General features: G+C 48.4%; 1 protein-coding gene across 2 annotated transcripts; it reads left to right on the top strand.

Moving 5' to 3' along the window:
* The first annotated feature begins 933 nt into the window (after positions 1 to 933).
* waslb (WASP like actin nucleation promoting factor b) lies at positions 934 to 25,293 on the top strand. 2 transcript variants are annotated; one of them, XM_062517954.1, is made up of 11 exons: positions 934 to 1,528; positions 9,179 to 9,313; positions 9,632 to 9,718; positions 10,263 to 10,359; positions 11,728 to 11,751; positions 15,795 to 15,975; positions 17,291 to 17,333; positions 18,527 to 18,680; positions 20,003 to 20,583; positions 21,985 to 22,093; positions 23,811 to 25,293. In XM_062517954.1, the coding sequence occupies exons 1-11, from the start codon at positions 1,424 to 1,426 to the stop codon at positions 23,870 to 23,872; spliced, it is 1,578 nt and encodes a 525-aa protein (XP_062373938.1). In that variant the 5' UTR covers positions 934 to 1,423; the 3' UTR covers positions 23,873 to 25,293. The 2 variants fall into 2 exon arrangements, with proteins under 2 accessions (XP_062373938.1, XP_062373939.1); XM_062517955.1 differs by lacking the exon at positions 11,728 to 11,751.
* Positions 25,294 to 25,360: the final 67 nt, after the last annotated feature.

Raw genomic sequence — 25,360 nt, 5'->3', positions numbered from 1 at the left:
CTAACCATGCAAAGGAGTGGCTCACTCTGAGAAGGTGATACCTCCAGAGACCAATCTGTGCTATTTCGGCAGTGTGTTATTTCCTGTTATACACTGTCCAGTGATCTTATCCCCCCTCTAATTAGGCAATGTCACCTATTGTATCTGTGATTTTGTCCTCGGACAATACAGTGAAGAACATGTACCCTATACATTTTCTTTTTTCTCCTATTTTAGTTCCCTGCCCTGAGGTATTGTTAGTTGTTCAGAGAAACGAGAGCCTAGGCCTACTCTTTACATGATAGTGAAGCAACACGGATTCCTCCTCCGTTGAAGCTTGCTCTGTGACCCACATTGTATATCTCCATGGCCGGGCATGTGTATTAGTCACATTTTGTTAACGGCAGGGCTGTGTACTGAGCAGTGTGCATGTGTGTGTGTCTTGTCTCCCTTGAGGCAAAATTATGAAATATGCATCATCCTCTCCTTCTGTTCACTGAGTAGAGCCAGTCATACATTGAAAATGTGTAGGCTAGTGTAGAGGCTGGCACTGTGTCTGCTTGGCGACCTGTTTTTTTATTATTTATTTTCAACGATAGATGAAATCTTTCTATTAATATTGCATATAAGATATCCACACTGCTTCACATGTCACACAGATGCCCCCCAAGGCCATGTGTTAACTGGAGCAGAGTCCAATCCCACAGAGAAATGTGTTTATTTTCATTTGACTGTCGACATTTCAGAGTTAAAGGGAAAATATGAATCCACTGTTTGCTAAAGTACGTCATAATTTTGCAGTATTCAGCATCACACCATGTTTAATTTGTCCATATTCTCACGTCACATTCCTCACTTGATTAGCATAACATAAACTTGGCAACCTCAATCCTGCAGACTCCGCCCTATTATACGCTGATGACATTCTCACGGTGCATTTTCGTCTCTAAATGTCCCAGAGGAGAGGACCACTCGACCCCTCTCTCTCAGTGCAACGATCAAGTATTTTCATAGCTTTGCTTGGTTAGTGTATGTCAAATGTCTGACCAGAGCAAGGGTATTTGGGAGAGTCGCAGCGCTCCAAAACGTACGTAAATAAACTCAGAATCGCCGTGGCTCCCTGTCATGCGCAATGTTGCGTTACACTGCTGCCATGTTGGATCAAGCTGTCGATGTTGCTGTCTGAGTTACGATGAAAGTTTAGATTTTTGAGACAGTGGGACACCAGAGCTAACTGGCTTTTTTTTGGAAGTCGAAGGAACATCTGCACCGTATTTCAGACTCCCTGAACAAGTTAGGGATTTTACGTTCACCTCGCTTCGTCCGCAACAAACCTGCACCCATGAGAGGGTCCGGTTGCAGGCCACGGTGATCAATGACTGCCTGTCTCTAATTTTCTCTCTTTTGGAGTTCGCATTATTCTGTTTTTGATTGACAATTAAGTATGAGTGGTCATCCGCCGCCTCGGCGGCCAACGAATATCGGATCCATACTCCTTACCCCGCAAGAAAACGACAGTCTCTTCAATCATCTGGGCAGGAAATGCAGCGTAAGTTTACTAGCTAGCGCTAGCCTAGCTAGCTGGCCACTTTAGCTGACGCTACCAGGCTATGGTCTTGACTGCGGTGTTCACCAAAACGTTACAGTTACCTAATGTTATCAGCATTACCTGCAACATTGTTAATGTTAAATTAGAAGCACGTATGCCTGTAAAACACCTGTATGTTTGTCATGAGAGTGAGTTCCGTTGTCCGTGCTTTAGAGAAATGTGCGGTCAGTCAAGATAGCATAAGCTATTAATCGACAAATATTTTGGGAATGGCAGTGCTCGCACCACAGGGGAAGGGACAGGGTGTGTTAACATCCCAGGACCTGGTGTCATTAAGGCGGTGAAAAGTTTTAGCCAAGCCCTGAGGCCTACATTGACTCTGAATTCCTGCAGTCAGCGACTGTTGTATGCTAGTTAAATACTGCTAGCTAGCTCAGACACTTTTCTTAGGAATTGTTTACGTAGACCTGGATCTGGAAAGTCAATTTGCTAGGAAGCGAGTCGTTGTGGTTCTGGTTTGTCATTACATAACGTTTCCTGTTTCTGGCTTAGCAACTTGCCTTTGTACGTGTAGCTTACTTGCTAACACTGTTTAAAATCCAGGCAGCAAGACACAAACCACCTGGTACATTGCAAATATACAACATAAGTTGTATTTGTCCATCTGCAGTCGACGCTCTAAAGTTGTCACTGCTGCTAAATTGATCAAAGTCTTCCTCTTGTGTCTTGCTGAACGATGAACTGGGAGGTCGCCGGTGTGTTGGCAAGACTGTTTAATTAATTGGGCATCGCATGACACGAGCTCCTTATAAATAAACGTTGCACGAGCTCGCTTTTCTATCCTTTAGTGCAGTGCTGATTCTGCTGACACATACCCCTCAGTACGCCGAACTGTCCCTATTAACTTGTATGCGTCAAGGTGGTGCTGTGGACCAAGGCACTTGTCATCTTGCAGATCTATTTTAATGGTCTTTGATGCTCCAAGTCGGCCCCCGGGAGAAATCTTAACAACGGACATTTAACAAGATTCTGTAAAGGGTTTGAACTGGCGGCGCCTGTCATTCCCACTGGCACTGGTGGACAGTTAGTCATTAGCCACAGGAAAGAAATGGTACTGCTCCTTAATTTTAGTCTCAGGTCACTTGTTGTTTTGCATTTGTTTAATCAACAAGCTTAATCAGATTTACTTCCGAATGCAGGGGCAATCTGTGTTGTGTAATGTTAACGCTTGGCTGAGTTTGTCTGTAGGCCTCCATACCCATTTTATTTGTGTGTGTGTGTGTGTGTTTCTCGCTATCTCGCCATCTCGCCTGCCTTTATGTACTCTGCAGAGAAAGCCTTCTCCGATGACCTTTCACACCTCCGCAATACAACACCACGTTTCCTCATACCTGTTCATTCACCGTTTCGACCGTAAGAATTAACCAGTGTGAAGGAAACGGAGAGGTGACTTTGGGAGGCAGACCTGGTGGTGTTCTGAAGTGGTCACATGACCTGACTCCTAGTCTTTTACCTGGCGCCTCCTGGCTAGCACCTGCGCTGAGATATGGTGACCGTGGTTGCCATAAAGCTGACGACATCACTGGCCTTGTGACGGTGATGTCATTGCCTTCATGTGACCTACGGCTTAGGCATGTGAAGCATCCTAGCCATGCTGTTGTCCTTTTCTCTGAGTTGGACAGTACGAATAAGGGTGTGTGTGTGTGTCAGTGTTAGCGTTAGCGAGTGTGGGGAAATTAAGCTGAAACGGGCTGTGAATGTGCGATTACGGGTTACATAATGGCCCGATTATGAAGAAAACATTGGGTGAGCGGGAGCAGAAAGAGCAACAGAAAACTCATCAACGTTATTTCCCTCTGTGTCACTGTACCCCTCCCTGCCATCTCCCATCCCTGATATGGAGCAGCTATGGCAACAAAAAGCCTGATTCTCCCCAGTGACGTGTAGCCCAGTCCCCGTGGCCTGTCCATTCATGTTTGGAGTGGGTGTATTGTCAGAAGTTTCTGTGCGTACGACAGAGGAATTCCTTTACTGTGGAGTTTCTGTGCGATGCGGCATGGAGGTCGTCCTTCAAGCCCCCTCTGGCGGCTCCTCAAGCCTCTCGCTCAGTTGCCTTCTCTCACTCTCTCTTCTCTGTAGCAACCTTTCTTGTCCTTCACTCTGTCTTCCTCCTTTCTTTTCCCTCATTCATTCTCTCTCTCTCTCTCTCTCTCAGACACACACACACACACACACACACACACACACACATACCTATTGCTCAGGCGCGGCGTTGCTCTTGCGTCTACTGTTTCTTGAGGCTCCTGTTTCTCTCTGCAGTGTTCGCCATCACAAGAGAGTAAAGGTGAAAGGCATCCAGTTCATTTTTTTTGTGCAGACACGTACACATGCGCGTTCACACACTCAGGTCCACACCCATGCCACACACACACACACACACACACACACTCTCTCTCACACACACAGAGATACACACTCATACACACAAACACAAATTTGAACTCACAATCAGATAGACAAACACACACACACACACACACAGGGTATTGAGGAAAGAGGAGACCTAGCGAGCGCTAGTGTGTGTGGGCAGTGGAGGGGGGGTGGAGGGGGCGAGTGCCTGATCAGCAGTCCTCTCCCCTCGGCAGGAAGTGCTGCGGTGGGTCTCACTGGGGGCTTTGTGCCCCGCCGGCCGGCCCTGCAGAGACAGGCCTCTCTTGATCTCCGCCGCCTCGGCTCTGGCGGCCGCTCTCCCTCGCTGCCAACCCCCCCCCCCCCCCCCCCCCCCCCAACCCCCTCCTCTCTCTCCTCTCTTTTACGCTTCCTGCTCCAGTGAAGGGCTGCTCAGGGCAAACTTTGCTCCTGGTTGAGAGAGAGAGAGAGAGAAAGATCTGCTTCTTTCTTTCTCCTTTATCATTCTCATCTCGTGTCTGTTCCCTTAGTCACTGCAGAGGCTGAAGTGGTCCACGAGTTGCCCAGATGAAATGGTATCTAGCTCTCGCTCTTTCTCTCTTTCTTTCTCTCTTTCTCTCTCTCTCTCTCTCTCTCTCTCTCTCTCTCACTCTCACTCTCACTCTCACTCTCACTCTCACTCACATTCACATCCTCTCTCCCTTTCTCCCTGCCCCTCTCATCCTCTCTCTCTCCCTCCCCCTTTCTCCCTGTCTCTCTCGCATCATCTCTGTTGAATATCAAAAAAGTCGGTCAGAAAGAATGAGCGCTGATTTAGTAAAGCTGTGAAGTCAATTGCTCAACATCTTCTTCCTCCTCCTCCTCCTCCTCCTCCTCCTCCTCCTCCTCCTCTTCCTCTTCCTCTTCCTCCTCCTCCATCACCATCAGTCCCCATCCACAGAGGCTTGTGCTGATACTGTAATCAGAGTTGCACACAACGGGGTCAGGGGTCACGTCTGTGCAGCGTGCACAAGCGCATCGCTGCCGTTGCGTAAGAGAGGACGGCTCCGTTCCGTTCCGCACGATTGACGGCGGCTTCGCCCTGGCGATCACGTTCCACCGCGCCTCGCTCTCTCTTGCGGGCTGCCCCCTCCGTTGAAGAGGGGAAGGGATGCCGCTTGCATGCCAACACAGAGGCTGGAGAGGGCAGCACAAAAGGCTCCCTCCACATGGTGTTCCTGGAGCTCAACCGCTAGCCCAGTTGGCTAACAGTGCCACAGTAAAGGGGTTTAGTCCATGGTAAGGAAGACTCTGTATGTGGACTAAAATGGTAGTCAATTTGGGTACAAGCATATGCTAAATGAATAGAAGTCAATGCTAATGTGCATGAGCTATGCAACACACACACACGCGCACACACACACACACACAAATATAAGACCCTGTGTGTGGACTAAATTGTTAGTCACTTTGGGTGCAAGCTTGTGTTAAATTAATAGAGGTCAATGCTAATGTACTACACACACACACATACATAAATATAGAAAGTTGTGGGTTGAGGCTGCGGTAAGTGCTGGGAGCGGTCATTCGGTCCGTCTCCCACCTTGCGCTCTGGCTCCCTGGGGGCACACACTCTCTGGCCGCCAATAAAGATGGAGATTAAGAGTTCCGCACTCCGCAGGCCCCACACAGCACACGGCTCCTGCTCAGCGCTGATAAAAATCCACCCTCGCCCACCCTCATTTGAATACTTTTGCGACGAGAGAGAGAGAGAGGGATAGAGGGAGGAGGAGGAGGAAGGAGAGAGAGAGGGAGAGATGGAGGAAGGAGGAAGAAAGGAAGGAGAGAGGGAGGGGATGAAAGAAGGACGGAGTGCTGCCAGTCCGCTCTAGCATGACTGCGCTTTATGGATCTTTTTTTTATTGCTGTTCTTTTTTCCCCCTCCCGCCTTATTGCAGTCTGAGGACATTTTTACTGGGCGGCCCGCTAAGCAGGCCTTCCAAGAGATGGGGAGCTTCCTCTTCCTCTTCCTCTTCCTCTTGTCTGTGCGTTCTCCTTGGCTACTTCAGACACTCTCCGTTCTTCTCGAACTGCCGACGCAGCTTGTGAACGCAGCTTGTGAACGCAGCGGTGGCTGCTGGAGGAGCTGTGTTGGAGCGGACTCCCGTTCGCAGGGCCCAAACGTGCTAACAGGCCCCCAGTGTGGCGGAGCCCTCCGCGACCCATCATTTTGGGGGGGCGCATTCCTGAGCCGCAGCTTTTGGCAGGGTCCGAGCCCTGGCCTGCCCAACGCTCTGCTGCGGTTCGTTCTCTCTCTTCCTCTTTTTCTCACTCTGTCCTTTCTCTCCTTTCCATTTCCTCTCCTCTCTATTCTCTCAAACCTTTTTCTCTCTCTCATTCTCATTCTCAGTCTCCCCCTTTCTTTTTATGACTCCTCAGAGTTGACCCTCTTCAAAGCAAACGTTTATTTAAAACCCCTCCTTCTCCTTCTCCTCTTCCTCTTCATCTTCCTCCTCCTCCTCCTCTTAGCTGGTGGTTTTGCACCAAAGTTCCAGTGGCATTTCCTGAATGGCAGCTTGTCCTGCGGATTGCAATTAGCGCCCCAGGTGGCCGTCCGTGTCCCTCTCCTTCAGTCAGCCTTTTTACGGCCTCCTTCTCCTCCTCCTCCTCTCCAGACTGTGAAACGCCGCAGGACTTTTCGGAGCTGTTTCTGATTAGTGACCACTTGTGATGGCATCGTCGATGACAAGCTCATGAAAGATGACCAGTGTGTGTTTTCGTCATGTATGACTGCGGCTCTGTCACGGAACGATGGGCCTGATGATGGACTCTTGTCTATCTGTGGTTGAGCAGGAACTGTTGGGACATGGATGCAAATGCAGTCCTTCACATCAGACTCCCGCTTTCTCTCTCTATCTCTCTCTCTCCCTCTCTCCCTCTCTCCCTCTCTCCCTCCATCCACATGGCTCTGGAGGTGATGTGGTTGCATCCTCTTTCCGACCCCTGGTTCCTGTCTGTAGTGAGCAGAGTTTCTGATGATTATTAACCGGGCTGTTCTTTTCCAACGCAATCATGGGAGTGCACCCCACCCCACCCCACCCCACCCCGCCCCAGCGCCCTCTCCAGTCCTCATATTATTAGCAGAGCTGACTCCAGCAAACGGTTCTTTTCGCTGCATCCCTGGCAGCTTGGCAGCGCGTGCGTGAGGAGACTGCCAAGACACTGGTGTGTGTGTGTGTGTGTGTGTGTGTGTGTGGTGTGTGTGGTGTGTGTGGTGTGTGTGGTGTGTGTGGTGTGTGTGGTGTGTGTGTGTGTGAGCGTGTGTGAGCGAGAGAGAGAGAGTGTAGTGTGTGTGTGTGAGAGTGAGAGGGGGTGGGAGCGTGCGTGTGTTTTTGTGTGTGTGTTTGCGTGTGTTTCCATAAAGCGAGAGAGAGAGGCGCTTGGCAAAGAGGGTTGTCCAAGCGAGAGCCGAGCCACTCTGTCATGGAGGACGGCATGTCTCTTCGCCTTTCCGCCCCCTCCCTCCCTCTCTCCCTCCCTCCCTCTCTCTCTTTCTTTTCTTTTTCTTCTCCTCCCTCTCTGGCCGTCGGGGATGTATGGCTCTGCGGTACTTCAGAGTGCCTAACTGCGGTCGCTCCAACCTCCTGCAGTGGAGCATGGCGGCATCAACAGCGGCGTTCAACACCTCCGTCATCATTTCCTGACACCCCCCCCCCCCCACCCTTTTCAGTGCCCCCATGGTCCACGACCGAGGCTCTCTCGCTTTTTACGGTGCCCGCACCGCGCCCACCACATCAGGAGGACGGAGAGAGAGAGTGAGCGAGAGGGAGGGAGGGAGGGAGGGAGAGAGGGAGGGAGCGAGCGAGCGAAAGAAAGAGAGAGGGAGAGAAAGAGAGAGAGAGGGAAAGAAAGAGAGAGGGAGAGAAAGAAAGAGAGAGGGAGAGAAAGAGAGAGGGAGAGAGCAAGGGAGGGAGGGAGGGAGGGAGGGAGGGAGCGAGCGAGCGAAAGAAAGAGAGAGGGAGAGAAAGAGAGAGAGAGGGAAAGAAAGAGAGAGGGAGAGAAAGAAAGAGAGAGGGATAGAAAGAGAGAGGGAGAGAGCAAGAGCGAGAGGGCGAGAGGGAGACTGACAGCAGTGGCGCTGTGGTCAAGGGAGCACGTGTCAGCACTAACCCAAAGGGCATAATTATGGCCACGGCGCTCGCAGCCAAAACACCAATCACTGGAAATGCTGCATGGAGGGTAGATGTGTCTCTGTCTGTCTGTGTGTGTGTGTGTGTGTGTGTGTGTGTGTGTGTAGGTCTGCGGGCCTGTAGGCCTGTCACTTGGGTGTGAAGGTCTGTAGGCCGAGTTACTTTGGTGTGTGTGTGTGTGTACTGTAGGTCTGTGGGCCTGTAGGCCTGTCACTTGGGTGTGAAGGTCTGTAGGCCGAGTTACTTTGGTGTGTGTAGGTCTGTGGGCCTGTTGGCCTGTCACTTTGGTTTGAAGGTCTGTAGGCCGAGTTACTTTGGTGTGTCTGTGTGTAGGTCTGCGGGCCTGTAGGCCTGTCACTTGGGTGTGAAGGTCTGTAGGCCGAGTTACTTTGGTGTGTGTAGGTCTGTGGGCCTGTTGGCCTGTCACTTTGGTTTGAAGGTCTGTAGGCCGAGTTACTTTGGTGTGTCTGTGTGTAGGTCTGCGGGCCTGTAGGCCTGTCACTTGGGTGTGAAGGTCTGTAGGCCTAGTTACTTTGTGGTGCAGATCTGTCTTTGTATGTGGGTGTGTGTGCGTGTGTGCGTGCGTGCGTAAGTCCTGTAAGTGTGTGTGTACATCACTGCTTTTTATGCATGCCCGACTTTGCCCCGTGTTTATAAGCGTGTGTGTGTTGGTAAAGGATAGAGGGGCAGCATACGTGTGTGTGTGTGTGTGTGTAAATGTAGGCCATAAACAGTGGAGGCATATGATCTGTCTTCTAGGTCACTGACTTGGAATCTAGGGAGATTATGGTCGTACTCTCTGCTACCGTGATGCTTAATGAGAATTTAACAGTTCTCTATCCCTCTCTCTCCTGCTTCTCTCCATCCCTCTTTCTCTCCTCTTCCTCCTCCTTTCTCTTTCTCTCTCTCGCTCTCTCACTGCTTTCTCTCACTCTCTCACTCCTTTCTCTCACTCTCTCACTTCTTTCTCTCACTCACTTCTATCTCTCGCTCTCTCACTCCTTTCTCTCACTCTCTCTCTCTCTCTCTCTCTCTCTCTCTCTCTCTCTCTCTCTCTCTCTCTCTCTCTCAGACCCTAGCCTCCGGAGTGGTGCAGGTGTTTATGGGCGAGAGGAATGGCTGCTGGACGAAGAGGTGCTGTGGTGTGGCCTGTCTGGTCAAAGACAACCCCGCGAGGTCCTACTTCATCCGGATCTTCGACATCAAGGTGAGCCCCTCCGTAGACCGCTGTAGATCACGTACCAAAAAAAGCTGACATCTTTGCCCACATAAGAAGATTTTTTTGCTACAGTACACGGGGAGCAAACTTTCAATAGGTAGTTCGCTTCGGTTAGCTCCAGGATCTCCTTTTATGGGCAAAAGATGGCAGCCTTGGATCCTTTATAAATGTAGGAGGACTTCAGAGGTATGTGCGCCACTACTGCCATCGACCAAACCACCATGTCACGTTTGTGCGCGTGGCTCCGTCACACCGTTAATTCCCTCTGCTTATGGTTGTATGTTTTTCGGTCTTGTCTTACCACAGGAGGGAAAGACCTTGTTTGAGCAGGAACTCTACAACAACTTTGCCGTCACTCCCTCCAGGACCTACTTCCTGACGTTCGCCGGAGATGTAAGTGTCTCGTCGCCTCGTCGCCCCGTCTCCTCTCCTCTCCTCGTCTGCGTGTTTTTGGTGTTCATGTCATGTGTCTTCCTATATCTCGTCGTGTTTATGTGGAAAGCTTTGGCTCAGCGGCCATGCAAAAGACCTCCAACAGACCATGAGGTATGCGCGTCCGACACTGCGATAAGGCCCTACAGGTCGGACTGATAGGAATCAGCCTGCCAGGACGGATGTGCCCTCTGCCTGCAGCAGTCTGTGGGGAGCCATGGAAGCGCTCTTCATTTTGGATTATGAAGGCAGTGTGCGGCCATGTTTGTGTCGTCTTGTCATGTTGTTTTGTTTGTCTAATTGATGTGTATTAGTTCTGAATCACCATGTTATCATTTCACAAGTAAGACATGCTCTCTCGAAAACATGATGCCCCCGTGTGACTTGTCATGTTGGATGTTATTGAGTGTAAAATGGGACATTGGCTTCTCGTTTGCTGTTTGCTATTTCTGTATTTGGCAAAGGGATTGGGCTGATGCGTTTGTGTGACTGCGTGCTCTTGCAGACATGCCAGATTGGCCTGAACTTCGCCAGTGAGGAAGAGGCCAAACGCTTCCGCAGCGCCACCACAGACCTGTTGTCAAGGCGACAGAGGAAAACCGGTGAGTGCAAGCCGGCAGCGCTAACTTTTCTGCTAACATCTGTCCCTTCCACTATTACCCCCCCCCCCCACCCTCTTTTACCCCACCCCTACCCTCGATTACCCCACCCCCACCCTCTATTACTCCACCCCACCCCTCTGCCACCCTAGTTCAGCTTCCCACTCTTCTCTCTCCTTCACTGGCGGTCTCCACTGTTAACCTGCTGGATTTAACTCTGTCTTTACTTTGCTCAAGCCTTGGTAGTCTTACCCCTATTTTTATACCAGACTTCTCTTCCTTTCCTCTCTTTTGTTATCTTCCTGCTCGGTTAGCTGAGATGATGACTCACTCCATTTGACTCCAAGGCCCCCCCCCCCCCCATGCTATTTTAGCAAGCCTTTTTTTTTTTTTTAACTCCACCACCATCTAGCCACCCTCTCTCACTCCTGCATCTCTCTTCAGGCTCTCTCTCTTTCGCTCCCTCTCTCACCTTTTCCTGCATCTCTCTTTGCGCCCCCTCTCTGTCCTACGACTCTTTCTCTCTCTCTTGCTCCCTCTCTCTCTCTCTCTCTTGCTCCCTCTCTCTCTCTCTCTCTTGCTCCCTCTCTCACCTTTCCCGGCATCTCTCTTTGCGCCCCCTCTCTGTCGCTCCTACATCTCTCTTTTCTTCTTCTTTCTATCTCTCTCTCCCTCTCTCTCTCTCCCCCTCTCTCCCTCCTTTTCCTGCGTCTCACTTCAAGTCCCTCTCCGTAATGATGGCCGCTGTTCTTCCGGGCCCTCGTTGGCCTCTCACCACTGTCAACTCGTTCGCTCACTCGTTGGTTTGTTTGCTTTGAAGTCTCCGGGACCTGCGAGGGGGTTTCGAAACGTGGAGTCAGCGCTTTTTTACTGGCTGCTGCTGCTCCCGGAGTTTCACGAGGGTCTAAGCACTTCCTCCAACTCTCTCCCCCCCTGCTGCTCTAAGCCCTCCCCAGTGTCTCAGTCAAGGGGAACTCAGACCTGATGGGGCTACTTCATGATATTGCATATTTGCACTTTCTTCCTTCTTCTTCTTGCTTGCTTGAAATTTCCCTTCCTTTCCATACGTCTACCTTTTTCTGCCACTTTTTTCTCTAGATCTGTCCATTTTGTTGTGTTCTTCAATGTGTCCTTCAACTCTCTGGGCTCTTAAAAACACCTCAGTAAAATCACTAACCCGAAAGACCCATGCCTTTCAAGACTCCTAAAAATGCCTCCTCTTAAAATGCACTTTTTTTTGCATTCGCCGTGACTCGCTCGCTCGCCCGCTCACTCACTCACCCACTCACTCTCTTTCGAGTTCACTAATGCGATCGTCTGAACGTCGCCAAACGCAGCATTTGTTTAATCATCTTAATTTTGTTTTTGCAGAGAAGAGACGTGACCCACCAAATGGTACGTTGTTAATCACTTGCCTCCTTTTCAAACGATTCAATGTCATATTTTGTATTTTTTTTTGGTAGTGCTTTTTTGATGTTGCAGAATTCGCTCGGCAGGGTTAGAGAGAGCCAAAGCCCACTTTCATTTGAAAGTGAATTAAAAAAAGAGGATGCAAAATCTTGTTAACTTAATATAGCATAATACACTTTCAGACAGTCTGTTGAGTATCAGATTAAGCTCTCTGCAATTTTTCGGTTCATAAAAATCATCATGAAAATAAACAGCACAGCAGCACCAACACATTGATGCATGAACACACACAAACATGCACAGCGCACACGCATTACTCACACACACACACACACACACACACACACACACACACACACACACACACACACACACACACATACACACACACAGACACACACACACCACATCAACGCCCTCCCCACCCCATTCCACCCCAGATGTGCGTCACAGCTAATGTTTTCCCCTCCCCATTTGAAAAAGCCTGCACATACACAAATGAGCACACACACACACATACATTCACATTCACATACTGTACACACATACACATACACAAACACACACAGACTTTTGCTTGGAAGAGTTAATCCTCTCAGGGTTAGTTGCCCTCCCACCATATGTGAACCACTCTAGCAGCGACGCCAGCTCTGTTGCCCCGAGGCTTGGCCCATCCCAGATATGGTTTGAATGTTCTAGAAAAAGTGTTTTTGTTTGTGTGTGTGTGTGTGTGTGTGTGTTGTGCAAATTCTTAATCTTGGCCATCTTGGAAAAGAAACCCCCTCCCTCTACCCTGCCATTCATCAGTCTTAATAGCCACTGGTTGAGGAACTGCTTGTATCTCTGCAAAGGCTGAAGCTTCGGTTTGTACGTAATGTTTCATTTGGCAGTAGCCCTCTCCACTATGAAGAGTGTCCCTTATCGTTGTGTGTGTGTTGTTGATGTAGAGCCACTGCCACCTTGGAGCTCTATGTGTGAACACGGTGCCCTGATGGCAAAACAAAAATTATTAATCCGTTTAGCGGGATTTTTGGCCGCCGCCACTAATGGATCTCATAGCCAGTTGACATTGACGCCTCTCTCTCTCTCTGGCTCTCTCTCTTTCTCTCTCTCTGTCTCTCTGTCTCTCTGTCTCTCTGTCTCTGTCTCTCTCTCTCTTTCTCTTTCTCTCTCTCTGTCTCTCACCCCCCCACTCTCTCTCTCTCTCACCCCCCCTCTCTCTCTCTCTCTCTCTCTCTCTCTCTCTCTCTCTCTCTCTCTCTATCTGTGTGGTGCCTTGGGGTATGGTGAGAGCTGGCCCTAATCTCTGTGACATTTCCAGTGCGGCCCAACAGATAGGAGCTTGACGTCCATGATTTGCATGGGTGTGTTTTGACAGCTCGGCCTCCCATGGTGGCCACAGGCTTTTCTAATGTGCCCAGAGGTTGGACGTATATGTGTGTGTGTGTGTGTGTGTGTGTCAAGGCACATGCGGCGTAATTTGTCCTGACACAAGCCACCCACAGTTAAACTGAAAGACGCATGCATGTGCAGTGGGTGTGCGTCGTGAGCCAACAAACACGCTGCGATCGGAGACGTGGAAAGGTTAGTTGCTTGGTGCCAGTCCACGACTCCTCAGCCACGCATAGGTGCCTCGGCCCCTGGAGGAAGTCCAGTCAATGCAGGGCACCACAGCTTCCTCCTCCACGGCTGGGTGTTGGCCCCGCAGCTTCAAGCTCAGTGACCAGACACGCCTCTAGAAACGCCGGCCACATTTGAATACCGCAGCCAAGGTTACAGCTCCTTGATACAAATCGGCCCTCCACCACTGACCTTTTAAAGAGAAGGGACAGAGGGAGGGAGAAGGGGTTCCTTGTGGCTAAGAGGATGAACCTTTTTCTTCTGACTTGACTGTGCATTGTGAGCCTGAGTGGAGTAGTGGCAGTGCATTTTCCTCCATGTTCTCAGGAGGGAAGACGAGTGAATTTGAGTGGGAGCTAGTTTGAGGTTTAGCTCGCCATTTGGAAGTGTGAGGTTTTAGTGACATGGGCCATTAATGAGGACCATTCATCCCAGACAATGCACACTTTGCCTTCACGTGATGAAGCACAGGTCCGATTGGTCAATCCGGGTTCGATTTCCACTGTTGCGAGTGTCGCTTTTGATAAATGCGTCTGCGAAATACCAGTCAACTTTAACGTAACAAGGACTATTCATACCCAGCCACAGAATGACTAAACCTTCATGTGTCACTTGCTAAGCAACACTCGTGTCTGCTAGATTCCCTGTCCGCTAAACACCAGTCAACTTTAACGTCCTTATAGAATAAGAGACCAATTCTTGGTACCTTGAGCCGGGGCTCGAGCGTGCCCGATAAGAAGATGCCAACGCGGTTAAGCCCCCTCCCTCTCGGCCGCACATCTGTGCCCCCGGAGCCGGCGGCCTCTCGCTCGTCTCCACGGCGATGGGGCAGCGTCCAGCCGGCTCGGCAGCGATTTATCACGTTTCAGAAGCAGAAATTGAGAGATTTGTTGGGGAGGGATTAACAGGCGGCTTTGCCGGTTATGTAAAAAGCCAGTGGCAGCGTGTAATTCGCCGGGATTAGACCACAACTGCCCCCCCACCCCACCCTCCCTCTCTCTTCCCGGGGGGAATTGGGCGGGCCTCCATGGCCACCCGCTGGGAGAGGCGTTGCCCGACGCCAGCACGGTGACCTAAAACTGCCCCTAGAGCACGGCTCGATGATCCCGTAGCGAGCCACTCCGAGTGAGTGAGTCAGTCAGTCTGTCAGTCGCTCGCAGAGCAGTCGCCAGGACTGCGATCTACCGAACCCAAATCGCTGTGGGTGTCCACGTGTCGTCGTCGCGTCGACTTTTTACGCCGGGAGGACGTCCGGCAGCGGTCGTCGCCACCCCCATGCCCGCCCGCTCGTCGCCAGCTGCTCCATGAAGATGATGTTCTGCACCACCTTCCTGTCGGCTCCGTCCGAGGAGCTGGCGGAGGGCGGCCCGCTGGCCGGCGGCTGCCTGGCGCCGCTGCACTGCCTGGTGCTGCCGCAGGACGAGCTCTACGGGCCGCTGTCCGAGCCGGCCGCGCGCCTCTCGCTCCGCCGCGGCTGCTCCGCGCTGGACATGGACCGGCTGCTGCTGGACCCGGCGCCGGGCGACTCTCCGGCCAGCTCGTCCAGGTCCCAGAGCCCCGCCGGCACCAGCCCCGCCGCCTCGCCCGTCCCCAGCACGGGCTCGCCCACGGGCTACGACTGCCGAGGTACGGGCAGGCTTCCAGTCCCAGACCCCGTCTGTAACAAAGGGCAGGACGGCAGGGAAAGGAAAGGAGACGGAAGACCATTTGATTCCTTTATGGGAATGTGGTTAGCGTTTAGCTGTGTGGTTAGCATTCATCACAGCAGCTTCCAGAAGACTGGAGGGAGAAGGGACGATTCGTTGTTTAGTTGGTTTTGGGGGTTTTTTTCCGGGTTGGTTTAGCAGTGCCTCTCCCTTTGTGTCGCCCTTCTCGGCCGTGGCTGTGAAGGGGATGTGTGTATGTGTATGTTTGTGTGTGTGTGTGTGTTTTGAGTGTGAGCGTGTTTGTTTTGCTCTGAGAGGATCTCGGTGATTGCTGTCCCTCCCAGCTGTTCGCGGCGGCCCCAGCTGTTCTCCCAGACTGCTGGCCGAGCCTAATGGAAATAGTGCCGTGGCTGGGCTGGGCTGGGCTCGGTTGCTGGCTGCTGCTGGCTGATGCTCTTTTCCAAAAAAAAAAAATGGGGGCGCCCGCCCGACAGTTGTTAGAGCAGGCAGGGTGTCCTGCTGATTGTCCGTTCTGACGCACAGAAGGGCGCAACATGTCTCCCGCTGGCAGGAGTCTGATCCTGAATGGTTCGTTCACATGGCCCGGTGTGAACTCCTCGTGGCACGCGTCTCTTTCCATTCCTCGATCTGAGGTGGGGAGGGGAGGGAGGGGGGAGGGCAGAAAAGGTGTGTGTTTGAGGTGAGTTTGTTTTTTCTTTGTTTGTTTGTTTGTGTTTGACATGCTGACCTTTTGTTTTGCAGGACCTGCCTTGCCAATGGCCACCGTGGACATCAAGAACCCGGAAATCAACAACATGCGTTTCCATAACAACTCCCAGATGAACAACATTGTCCACAGCAACTTCAACAAGAAGGAGAAGAAAGCCAAGGGCAAGCGGAAGAAACTGACCAAGGCGGACATTGGCACACCCAGCAACTTCCAGTAAGAATTTGTTTTGATGTACCGTATTTGTTGTCGTTCCAAAGCGCTTGCGTGTCGTCGCTCTTCCGTGCCATTAGAAAGCCCATTAAGAAGTTTTGAAATCCCTGCGAGCGCACAAGCTAATGAATGGAATATAAACGTGGCTGTCTCTCGACTGCTCTCCCATTAAAATGGATTTTAATCCTGTAATTTTTAATGCTCTTTTCAGAATGTAAATGTGAACCAAGCTCTGGCCCCATGCCCCATTTCATTTCACTAGGACTGGTCCCTCAGTGGGCCAATCCCCTCAGTATACTGGCCATAACGGAAATCATACTGTACATATCCCCCTTTAATCCTACATAATGTGTAGCTCACGTGACCTTCCTGGGTGGGAATCGAGGAGCGTTATTTTTCAGGAATGGGGTTATTAAAGTGCTGTCCGTATGGCAGGTCAGAGAGCTCTCGGCTCAGCTCACCGACATCCAGGATGAGTGTGACCTTGGTTGACCTTCCGCAGCTCCCTGAGTGACCCGGCCTGAGTTCACCAGACCTCCAGGGTGTGGAGCTTATTGCTGGGTGAAGGTCCCAGGCTCAGAGTCATGCTGACCTGGTTAATGCCGATGTGTGCACAGTGCTGTAGTTTTAGCATTGTCCGTGTCGTAGTTTTAGCACCGCCAGTGGTGTAGTTTTAGCACTGCCAGTGGTGTAGTTTTAGTACTGCCAGTGGTCTAGTTTTAGCACTGCCAGTGGTGTAGTTTTAGCACTGCCGGCGCTGGAGTTGCAGCACTGCCGGTTTAGTTTTAGCACTGCCAGTGGTGTAGTTTTAGCACTGCTGGTGTAGTTTTAGCACTGCTGGTGTAGTTTTAGCACTGCCAGTGCTGTAGTTTTAGCACTGCTGGTGTAGTTTTAGCACTGCCAGTGCTGTAGTTTTAGCACTGCTGGTAAGGCCTTGTAAGCGACTAGTGTTGCTGATGAATAGGGGCTGTTGAGGAGCCGCAGTGGTTTTACCTGTCTCCAGGTTGCCAGGTCTGCATTCAAGGAGTATACATTCTAGGTACTAAAAGGAACTGTATGTAAGAAATGTGTTTCAATTAATCATGAAATGGTCCTGATATGTCACTAGACATCAAGAAATCATGCTCATTTCAAATACTTATATCACTGACAACAGTAGTCCAGCCAGGATGTTGTCATTTAGAAAAGTGTGTGTGTGTGTGTGTGTGTGTGTGGCGTGCATGCGTGCATGCTTCTCTTGTAAATGTTATGTATTGACAACTGGTGTGTTCTTTTTCTCTCTCTCTCTCTCTCTCTCTCTCTCTCTCTGTCTCTGCAGGCACATTGGACATGTGGGCTGGGACCCAAACACAGGCTTTGATGTGAGTATGTCAACAACACAGGATGTCTTTTTAATATCGTACAGCCCGTTACAGCACAGCACAGTGGAATCAAGTGGCCCATTTTGATCTGCCTCTAGCCGGATGCGAGGGCTTAAGACAATGCTCTGACTTGGTCCCATCGTGTGCCAGTCATCAGCTGTCAACAGCCACGTCACCAAGTCAGCAGCCGTCGCAAAGCCCCGTCGCTTATTGCCCAACCAGAGGCATTATTACACAAGCAGATTTTTGGGCAAAAAATAGTAATCATAAACCTGTTTTCGAATAATCCATTTGCTCCCTCTCCTGACAAAAAGAGGATAATATTTATTCAAACGGGAGGGGGGAAAAAAAACTTCTCATGCTTAAAGTTATGAGGGGCCGGGGGGCGGGGGTGGGGGGGGCTATTAAGTGCTATTTTTATTGCAAAGGGGGAAGGATGCTGTGCTTTGTTAGCACCCAGTGGCGGTCCCTATGACTGACTGATCTTGTGTTCCACTCATCGTTGGCAGCGGATGAGGCAACACAAGATGGCCCATGGCGCAGGCATGAGGGTTGAAATTCTGCCTGTTTGCAGATCATTTTCCAAGCGCGTAACGCAAGGGCATGTAGGTCGCTACACGCAGCCATATTCACCGCTGAATTGAATATCAGAAATAACAGTAATAATCCAGTTTAATCTCCAGACTCAATCCGAATACTTCCCTCTGCTCAAAACATGCTGCGGATCATAAGCACACAGTCAAGCCTCTGCTCCTACAGCAGGGGGCGATGCAGTTGTAGTCGAGGACGTGTACTAATGGCCATAGTTTGCGACCTTATTTATGCCATGTATGTTCGCCACAGGGTGAGCATAGCTCAATGTTACTGAAGGGCTAACATGAAAAGACCAAGTAATCCATGTAGGCCGGTTGTTTACTGCCAAGTATTACAATGATGCTAACTGACAAGCGCGCTATTCAAACTTCTCTTCTCTGGCCCCGGCCGTGGCGCGGCTGGCTGGGGCACCTGCACCGCACCACCTTTTGATTCCCGCCCCGTAGTCCTTTCCGGATCCCACCCCAACTCACTCTCCCACTCACTTCCTGCCTCTCTCTATACTGTCCTATCTGATTAAAGGCATAAAATCATAAAAGGCATAAAAATTTTTTAAAAATCTCTAAATGTGACGTCTGCCTGTTTGTCCGTCTCCACAGTTGAACAACCTGGACCCCGAGCTGAAGAACCTCTTCGACATGTGCGGCATCTCGGAGGCCCAGCTCAAAGACAAGGAGACGTCCAAGGTCATCTACGACTTCATCGAGAAGAAGGGTGGCGTGGAGGCTGTGAAAAATGAACTCCGCAGACAAGGTGTGTGTGTGTGTGTGTGTATGTTTTGCTTGTGTGTATTTGTGTCTGTCACACAGAGAGAGAGAGAGGAGTAGCGGGGGCGTGTTTTATTGGCAGGTTGAGTGTATGAGCCGCGGAACATTGCAGAATACCTGTGGTTTCTTGGCATAGGTGTGTGTGTGTGTGTGTGTGTGTGTGTGTGTGTGTGTGTGTGTGTGTGTGTGTGTGTGTGTGTGTGTGTGTGTGTGTGTGTGTGTGTGTGTGTGTGTGTGTGTGTGTGTGTGTGTGTGTGTGTGTGTGTGTGTGTGTGTGTGTGTGTGTGTGTGTGTGTGTGTGTGTGTGTGTGTGTGTGTGTGTGTGTGAGAGAGACATGGTTATGGTGGTTGCTAAAATCCATGTAAGCACAATGCCTCTGCAGCAAGGCATTAACATGTTTATATACTGTGTGTGTGTGTGTGTGTTTGTATACATCCTTCAGGACCGCCTAGGTTGTATGGTAGGTCGCTCTCGCTGTCTGCATGGTTTTGCAGTGGGTTTCTAGACCTCTAATTAGAGCTTAAGGCTGCCCAGCTACGATCATGCTCTGCCCACTATTACTACTGTGTGTGTGTATATGTGTGTGTGTGTGTGTGTGTGTGTGTGTTTCTGTGTGTGCAAGCATGCATTACACTGTCACCCTAGTGTGGTTTTTCGTTTTGTGCCAAAGGATAACTGCAGTGTTAGCATGTTAGCCCTTTTTTGAACTAGCGGTATGCAGCAGCTTTTATATCAGACAAGATTGGGTGTATTTTGGGTGCTTGCAATCACTTCTAACTAGGCCAGACCGTTTTCAACTTCAAAAGTCCAGTAAAAGTAAAATAAAATAAAAAGAAGAAAAAAAAGCCTTAGAAGTTTCCGATGGTAGACTCCAGGCTACTGCTGGGAATTTAGTTTGAAAAGCTCAGTCATGGCAGAGGGAGTGTGTGTGTTTATTAGTGTAGGCCGAGCTGGAAGAACACCAAGCAGAGGCGTGGGCCCGGCCAAGTTCAACACTGCAACACTGCGTGTGCCTACTGACATTCCCCGTTAATGTTTTGAGGCAGATATCTTTTTAAGAGTTATTGTAATCTGCCTTTGAGTTTCAGTGCTGAGCTTAGCTTATCATTTGAGTGCTTACCGTGACTTTAGAAAGAGAGGGTGTGTGTGTGTGTGTGTGTGTGTGTGTGTGATTCAAAGAGCTCCCTAACTTTGGTTCCTTGTGGAATGTGAAATCTCCTTCATTGCTCTTGATCATTGCAGTCTTTCTGAAGTGAAATCTCATGTTATTTTTTCTCCCTCCTTTTTTCCCCACCCAACATGTCCAGCCCCCCCTCCTCCACCCTCACGTGGAGGTGCCCCCCCACCTCCTCCACCCCCCCACCACAGCGGCGGTCCCCCACCCCCTCCACCCGCACGCGGCCGCGGAGCACCACCCCCTCCGCCCTCCCGAGCCCCCTCCTCTGCCCCACCGCCACCTCCACCCTCCAGACCGGGCATGAACGCCCCACCTCCACCCCCTCCACCCTCCAGAGGGCCTCTGCCTCCCCCACCCCAGCCTGCCCACGCCTCCATCGCTCCTCCAGGGCCTCCTCCACCTCCCCCTCCCTCTTCCTCCTCCTCCTCTGCCGCCTCCTCTCCATCTATGGGTGGAGGAGGAGGAGCGCCCCCACCTCCTCCGCCACCTCCACCCCCACCGGGACCCCCACCCCCGGGGCCGCCCCCGCTGCCTGAGAACGGCGGGGACGCGCTGGAGTCGCCCGGCTCCGGGGGCAAGTCGGCGCTGCTGGAGCAGATCCGCGGCGGCACCCAGCTGAAGAAGGTGGAGGCCAACAACAAGCCCGCCGCTACGTCCATCGGCCGCGACGCACTCCTTGACCAAATACGACAGGGCATCCAGCTCAAGACTGTGAGTGCAGCGCCTCCGCCGCTGTTTTTTATTTATTTATTTATATATGTGTACATGTATAAGGGCTCTCTCCCAAAACTCTATGTCTACTATTTTAAGCAATTTTCATACATCTTTTTATTATTATTTTGTTTACCAAGTGATTTCAGTGGAACTGTTATTGGGGTATTGTTGTTTGATTTACCTTTACTCAATCAAAACAATACAACAATACAACGTCAGTTAGGCCCATGGATGCTGTCGTCAGTTAGGCCCATGGATGCTGTCGTCAGTTAGGCCCATGGATGCTGTCGTCAGTTAGGCCCATGGATGCTGTCGTCAGTTAGGCCCATGGATGCTGTCGTCAGTTGTACCCCAGTGCTCCCCAGGCCTCTGCCTCCATTAGATCAGTTTCACAGCATGCTGATGACTGATCCTCAATTGAACTTAAATGTTCAGTTAGATTATTCAAGGTTGAATTAGATTATTTAAGGTTATGATCTGCCACCAACACTTAATCCATCTGAACTGATGTTAACATTTCTGTCGTTTCTTAGCTGAATTCAAATGTCATGTTAAAGGTGATGATTTCTCACTGACCTTTATTTATTATGTTATTGCGTTGAAATGCATGATAGAATGGAAATGGCAACATTCTTCTATGTGTATTTTGCTTAAGACATTAATTATGCTTATTCCTAAGGAATTGGATGGTTAATGCATGAATATATTTCATGTTTGTAATATAATTTAATGATTGAGGAATTCATCCCTGATACTGTACATCCATTGGTGAATTTACTTTTCATCATTGTGTTTAAATAAATGTAGAACTCAGCCTTCCAGGGAATGTGAATATCCAACTAATTCTCAGTAATTCTTGTATAGATCTTGTGTTATAATATGTGTTGTCCATAAACTAAGGCTTGTTTACTGTAAAGTGTACAGAACCTGGGTGTGTGGTTATATAAAGGGCGACAGGTGAGTGACCGGTTGGGGTTGAGGTTGATGTGGGCTGATGTGCCGTGTTATAGAGAGTGCACGCACATCCAACTTAGTGCAGGTGCAGGGTAAAATATGAAAATAAAGATACCCGCACATTGTTGCTGCGGCTTGCCGAAGTGAATTTTATTACACAACGTTTGAAACACTGTGTAGTGAATTCACTTTTGGGAGCAACAGCAACAGTGTGCGGGTACAGTAATTTCCCATGTATAAGCCGCATTGTGTATAAGTCGCAGGGCAGTGTCTTATGCCAATTAAAAGACACAAAACCATATTAATACCATACAGTATTAACTGTCCCCGTGTATCAACCTCCTAGTGGAAGAATTTTTGCAAAATCAATGTATAAGCCGGCGGCTAATAGTCGGGAAATGACAGTATCTGATGTGCGGTGTGTCATGTGACTTGTTTGCCCAGGTGACTGAGAGCCAGGACTCGGCCCCATCCACCCCGGCGGCGTCTGCGGGCATCGTGGGAGCCCTGATGGAAGTGATGCAGAAGAGGAGCAAGGCCATCCACTCTTCTGGTGAGCAACTCTTCATCGCTTTTCAATCCATTCAGGTCTCCTCCTTGTGTTGGAACTTGGACAGACCCTTTCAGTCTGTTCCTACAGGGTTTCCGGTTGAAATCATCAAAACCAACAAAGATATATATATATTTATTTATTTATTTATTTATTTATTGTCCCATTAAGTTACTATTAGCTCAAGGTTGTTTTCTGCGTCGCTGGAAATGCCTTAGGAATGTACATGTTTTTTTGTGCAGTTGAAAGGGTTATGCAGTGTCCGGAACAATTTCAGAAAGGAGTGGGTCTTTGGTTTTAAGTTCATCCTTGGCAAAGCATTGGTTAATATTCTATGTATAGTTATTAGATATTAATATTTTTGTGTGTGTGTGTGTGATTTCGTGTGTATTTACGCATAACCTGAACAATTTGATTTCTTTGCAAAGTGGAAGCAACAGCTTTACAAACTTAAGTATGAACGAGGAGTAAAGCAAAACTGAAGGATTAGGACCTCTATTAGCTGCCATTTTTACTAGCTCTAATACTTAAAAGTTCGCCAGATGCCCAGTGTATTGTATTATGAGCAGATGGATCGGCTTTTAAAAGTTCATATTGAAACCCTGCAGTAGAAAAGGAATCAATTTTATTTTTATTTATTATTTAGTTTAGTTATTTTATCCCACCCACCCAATAGCTCCCATTGTTACAAGCCCTAATACTTTAACTTTGCCAAATGCCCAGTGTATTATGATTCATATTGAAGCCATGCTGTAGAAAAGGAATATATTTTATTTATTTATGTAGTTCAGGTTTTTTTTTTGTCCCACCCACCCACACTGACGCACTTTGCCAAATGTACACCAACACATCTGCTGAACAACCCACTCTCACAGCTATGCTGTCATACTTCCTAGGGATGGGTGGAAAATCAGTTGTTTTCTTCGTTGTCAATTTTTTTTCGGGTTGAATCATATTCATTTGTCTTAAACCTTTTAGCCTTTTCTAAGGGCTGCCCGAAAATATACTGTAAACCAACAATGGCCGCGTTTCCCAAACACGTTAAGAAGCTCTTAAGTGCTAAGAACTTCTTAGGAGCATTGTAAGAATGTTCTAAGAACGCTCCTAAGAAGTTCTTAGGACTTAAGAGCTTCTTAACGATTTTGGGAAACCCGGCCCTTAACGTTAAATGTCCAATACAGTGTTCAGTTCTATCTTAAAATCAATCGGCCATTATTATTCTCATTTCTCACCCCTAATGCCCACACTATCTACTGTAGTAGATCATATTTGAGTTGCCAAATGTAGTGCTTTTGGGGGAGTCATGCACTTTTCTGTCAGTCATATTTTCAGTCTTTTTAGCTTGGTGGTACTGTTAAGTATTTCATGGGGACTAATGTTGGAATCTAGGACAGTGTTCAGTCTGAAGCAATTTGTTTGTTTATTTTCCACAGTTTATTGGTGGCTGCTGCATTTAGCAATCTGTGTGTTTTGAAAGGTTACAAATCCCTTACTGTGACTGAATTTTCATTTGATGTTATTCAGTGGCTTTCTAATGGACCATAAATTGTTGATATCATTTTTTGTTGTTGCCATACTTTTTGGAGAAGCATCCATGAAGCCTTCCTAATGGCACACATCAATCACTGTGAATGTATTTGTCCTTCGTTATTACAGTTATTTTGTGGTCTAACAGTTATTTTGTGGAACTAATATACATCTTCCCCTTGTGTTTAATCAGATGAAGATGAGGATGATGAAGAGGAAGACTTTGAAGATGATGATGATGAATGGGATGACTAGTGAACCCCCCCTCAGCCCCCCCCCCCTTCCCCTTCCTAAGTAATAATGACACTAAATTGCTCCTGTCTTTCTAAAATCTTATTCAAATTATAATGTAAATGTTCTATCAGTTTTTTTTTCTTCTTCTGTATATTTTTGTTGCCTTTAAGCTTTTTTTTATCATTAATCTGTGCAATACCTCATTTAATCTGTAAAGGTTTGTCATCCTCTGTAAAGTTGTTTTTCTTCATTAACGTGCAATTTTACATCAAGTTTTTCTTGATTTGTAGAGTTGATTTTTTTTTTTTCTTTTTTTTTTTCGTCAGTTCGAAGGGAGAACTATGGATCAGAGCTGATGGAACCCTTAATGTTGTAATGTCAGTCAAAAGTGAAAACACTATTTTCATACCTTTATTCTTCTGTACTCAAAATTTTCTTTTTCTTATCGAAATCTAGTTTAGCACTATTTTTTTTCTTGAGAATCAGCTCTTTGGAATATTCAGGCCCATTGCTGTTGATGAAATTGATTTTTGTAAATTTACTCAAGAGTATGAGTCTGTTATATTTTTGCACGAATTGAGAAGATAAAAAATGAAACAAAAAAAGATAGAAAGAAGCAGATATCCACTACATAGGAACAGGACAATATCATAACTGTATTTAAACAACAAAGAAATCTTCTCTGGAGCAACCCTGAAAAATCTATTACGTAAAAAAAAAAAGCGAAAAGAATTGAACACTACGCAAAAATGCAACACTACAGCATACCCGTAGGCCGTAACTCTAACTTTACAGGTGCATACTTTTTTCTGTTTCTATTTTTGTTTGTTTTGTAAATTTTTTTTTGTTTTTAAAAAAAAACTCAACACTAGCGTACCGTCAATGTAGTCATGTATATCTTTTACTCCCACACCCCCCACCCTTCGGAACTCGGAAGAGGAATCTTGGGTCTTCAGCACTCTAATCAGTGGCGCATTCAAGTAAATGATCGTTTAAACGAGGGAACAACATCCCGGTGATCTATCTCTCTTTTTCTTTGTTTGTTTGTTTGTTTGTTTGTTTTTTAAATCATGCCAACCTGCTGCATTGTTACCTTAATAACTGAGTCACGTGACTAGTGGCCACTGCTCACAAACACTAGATTAACCCATTCATTCCCCTATGGGGCGCTATTGCTTGGGGCCATAGCTTGATTCACTGACGTAACATGCAGGGACGTGGCTACTGACAGACCGTGGGAACACTAGAAGCGACAAATGCAGAATGATTTTGTTTTGTTTTTTATATGCAGAGCAGTTGTTGTCTGAGTTTTATTATCAATTTCTCTTTCGGTTGTTCCTCAACAGGAAATAGCTTTGCATTAAGAAACCACACAGACATCAAACATAGGTTGGAAAAAGAATTAAGTCGTACACTCAAATAAATGTTAATATTTACAGATTCTTGTGAGACTTTGTGCTTTTCATTTTCAATAACCGTGTGTGTGTGTGTGTGTGTGTGTGTGTGTGT

Source organism: Sardina pilchardus, chromosome 17 (assembly GCF_963854185.1).
Source record: "Sardina pilchardus chromosome 17, fSarPil1.1, whole genome shotgun sequence".
NCBI classification, from domain to species: domain Eukaryota; kingdom Metazoa; phylum Chordata; class Actinopteri; order Clupeiformes; family Clupeidae; genus Sardina; species Sardina pilchardus.
The sequence above is the reverse complement of the archived record's forward strand: the minus strand, read 5'-3'. Positions and strand labels throughout refer to the sequence as shown.

Coding starts and splice junctions, on each gene's coding strand:
- waslb (XM_062517954.1), top strand. CDS start 1,424: ATGAGTGGTCATCCGCCGCCTCGGCGGCCAACGAATATCGGATCCATA. Junction 9,719..10,262: donor TCCTGACGTTCGCCGGAGAT/GTAAGTGTCTCG, acceptor GTGCTCTTGCAG/ACATGCCAGATTGGCCTGAA. Junction 22,094..23,810: donor CAAGGCCATCCACTCTTCTG/GTGAGCAACTCT, acceptor GTGTTTAATCAG/ATGAAGATGAGGATGATGAA.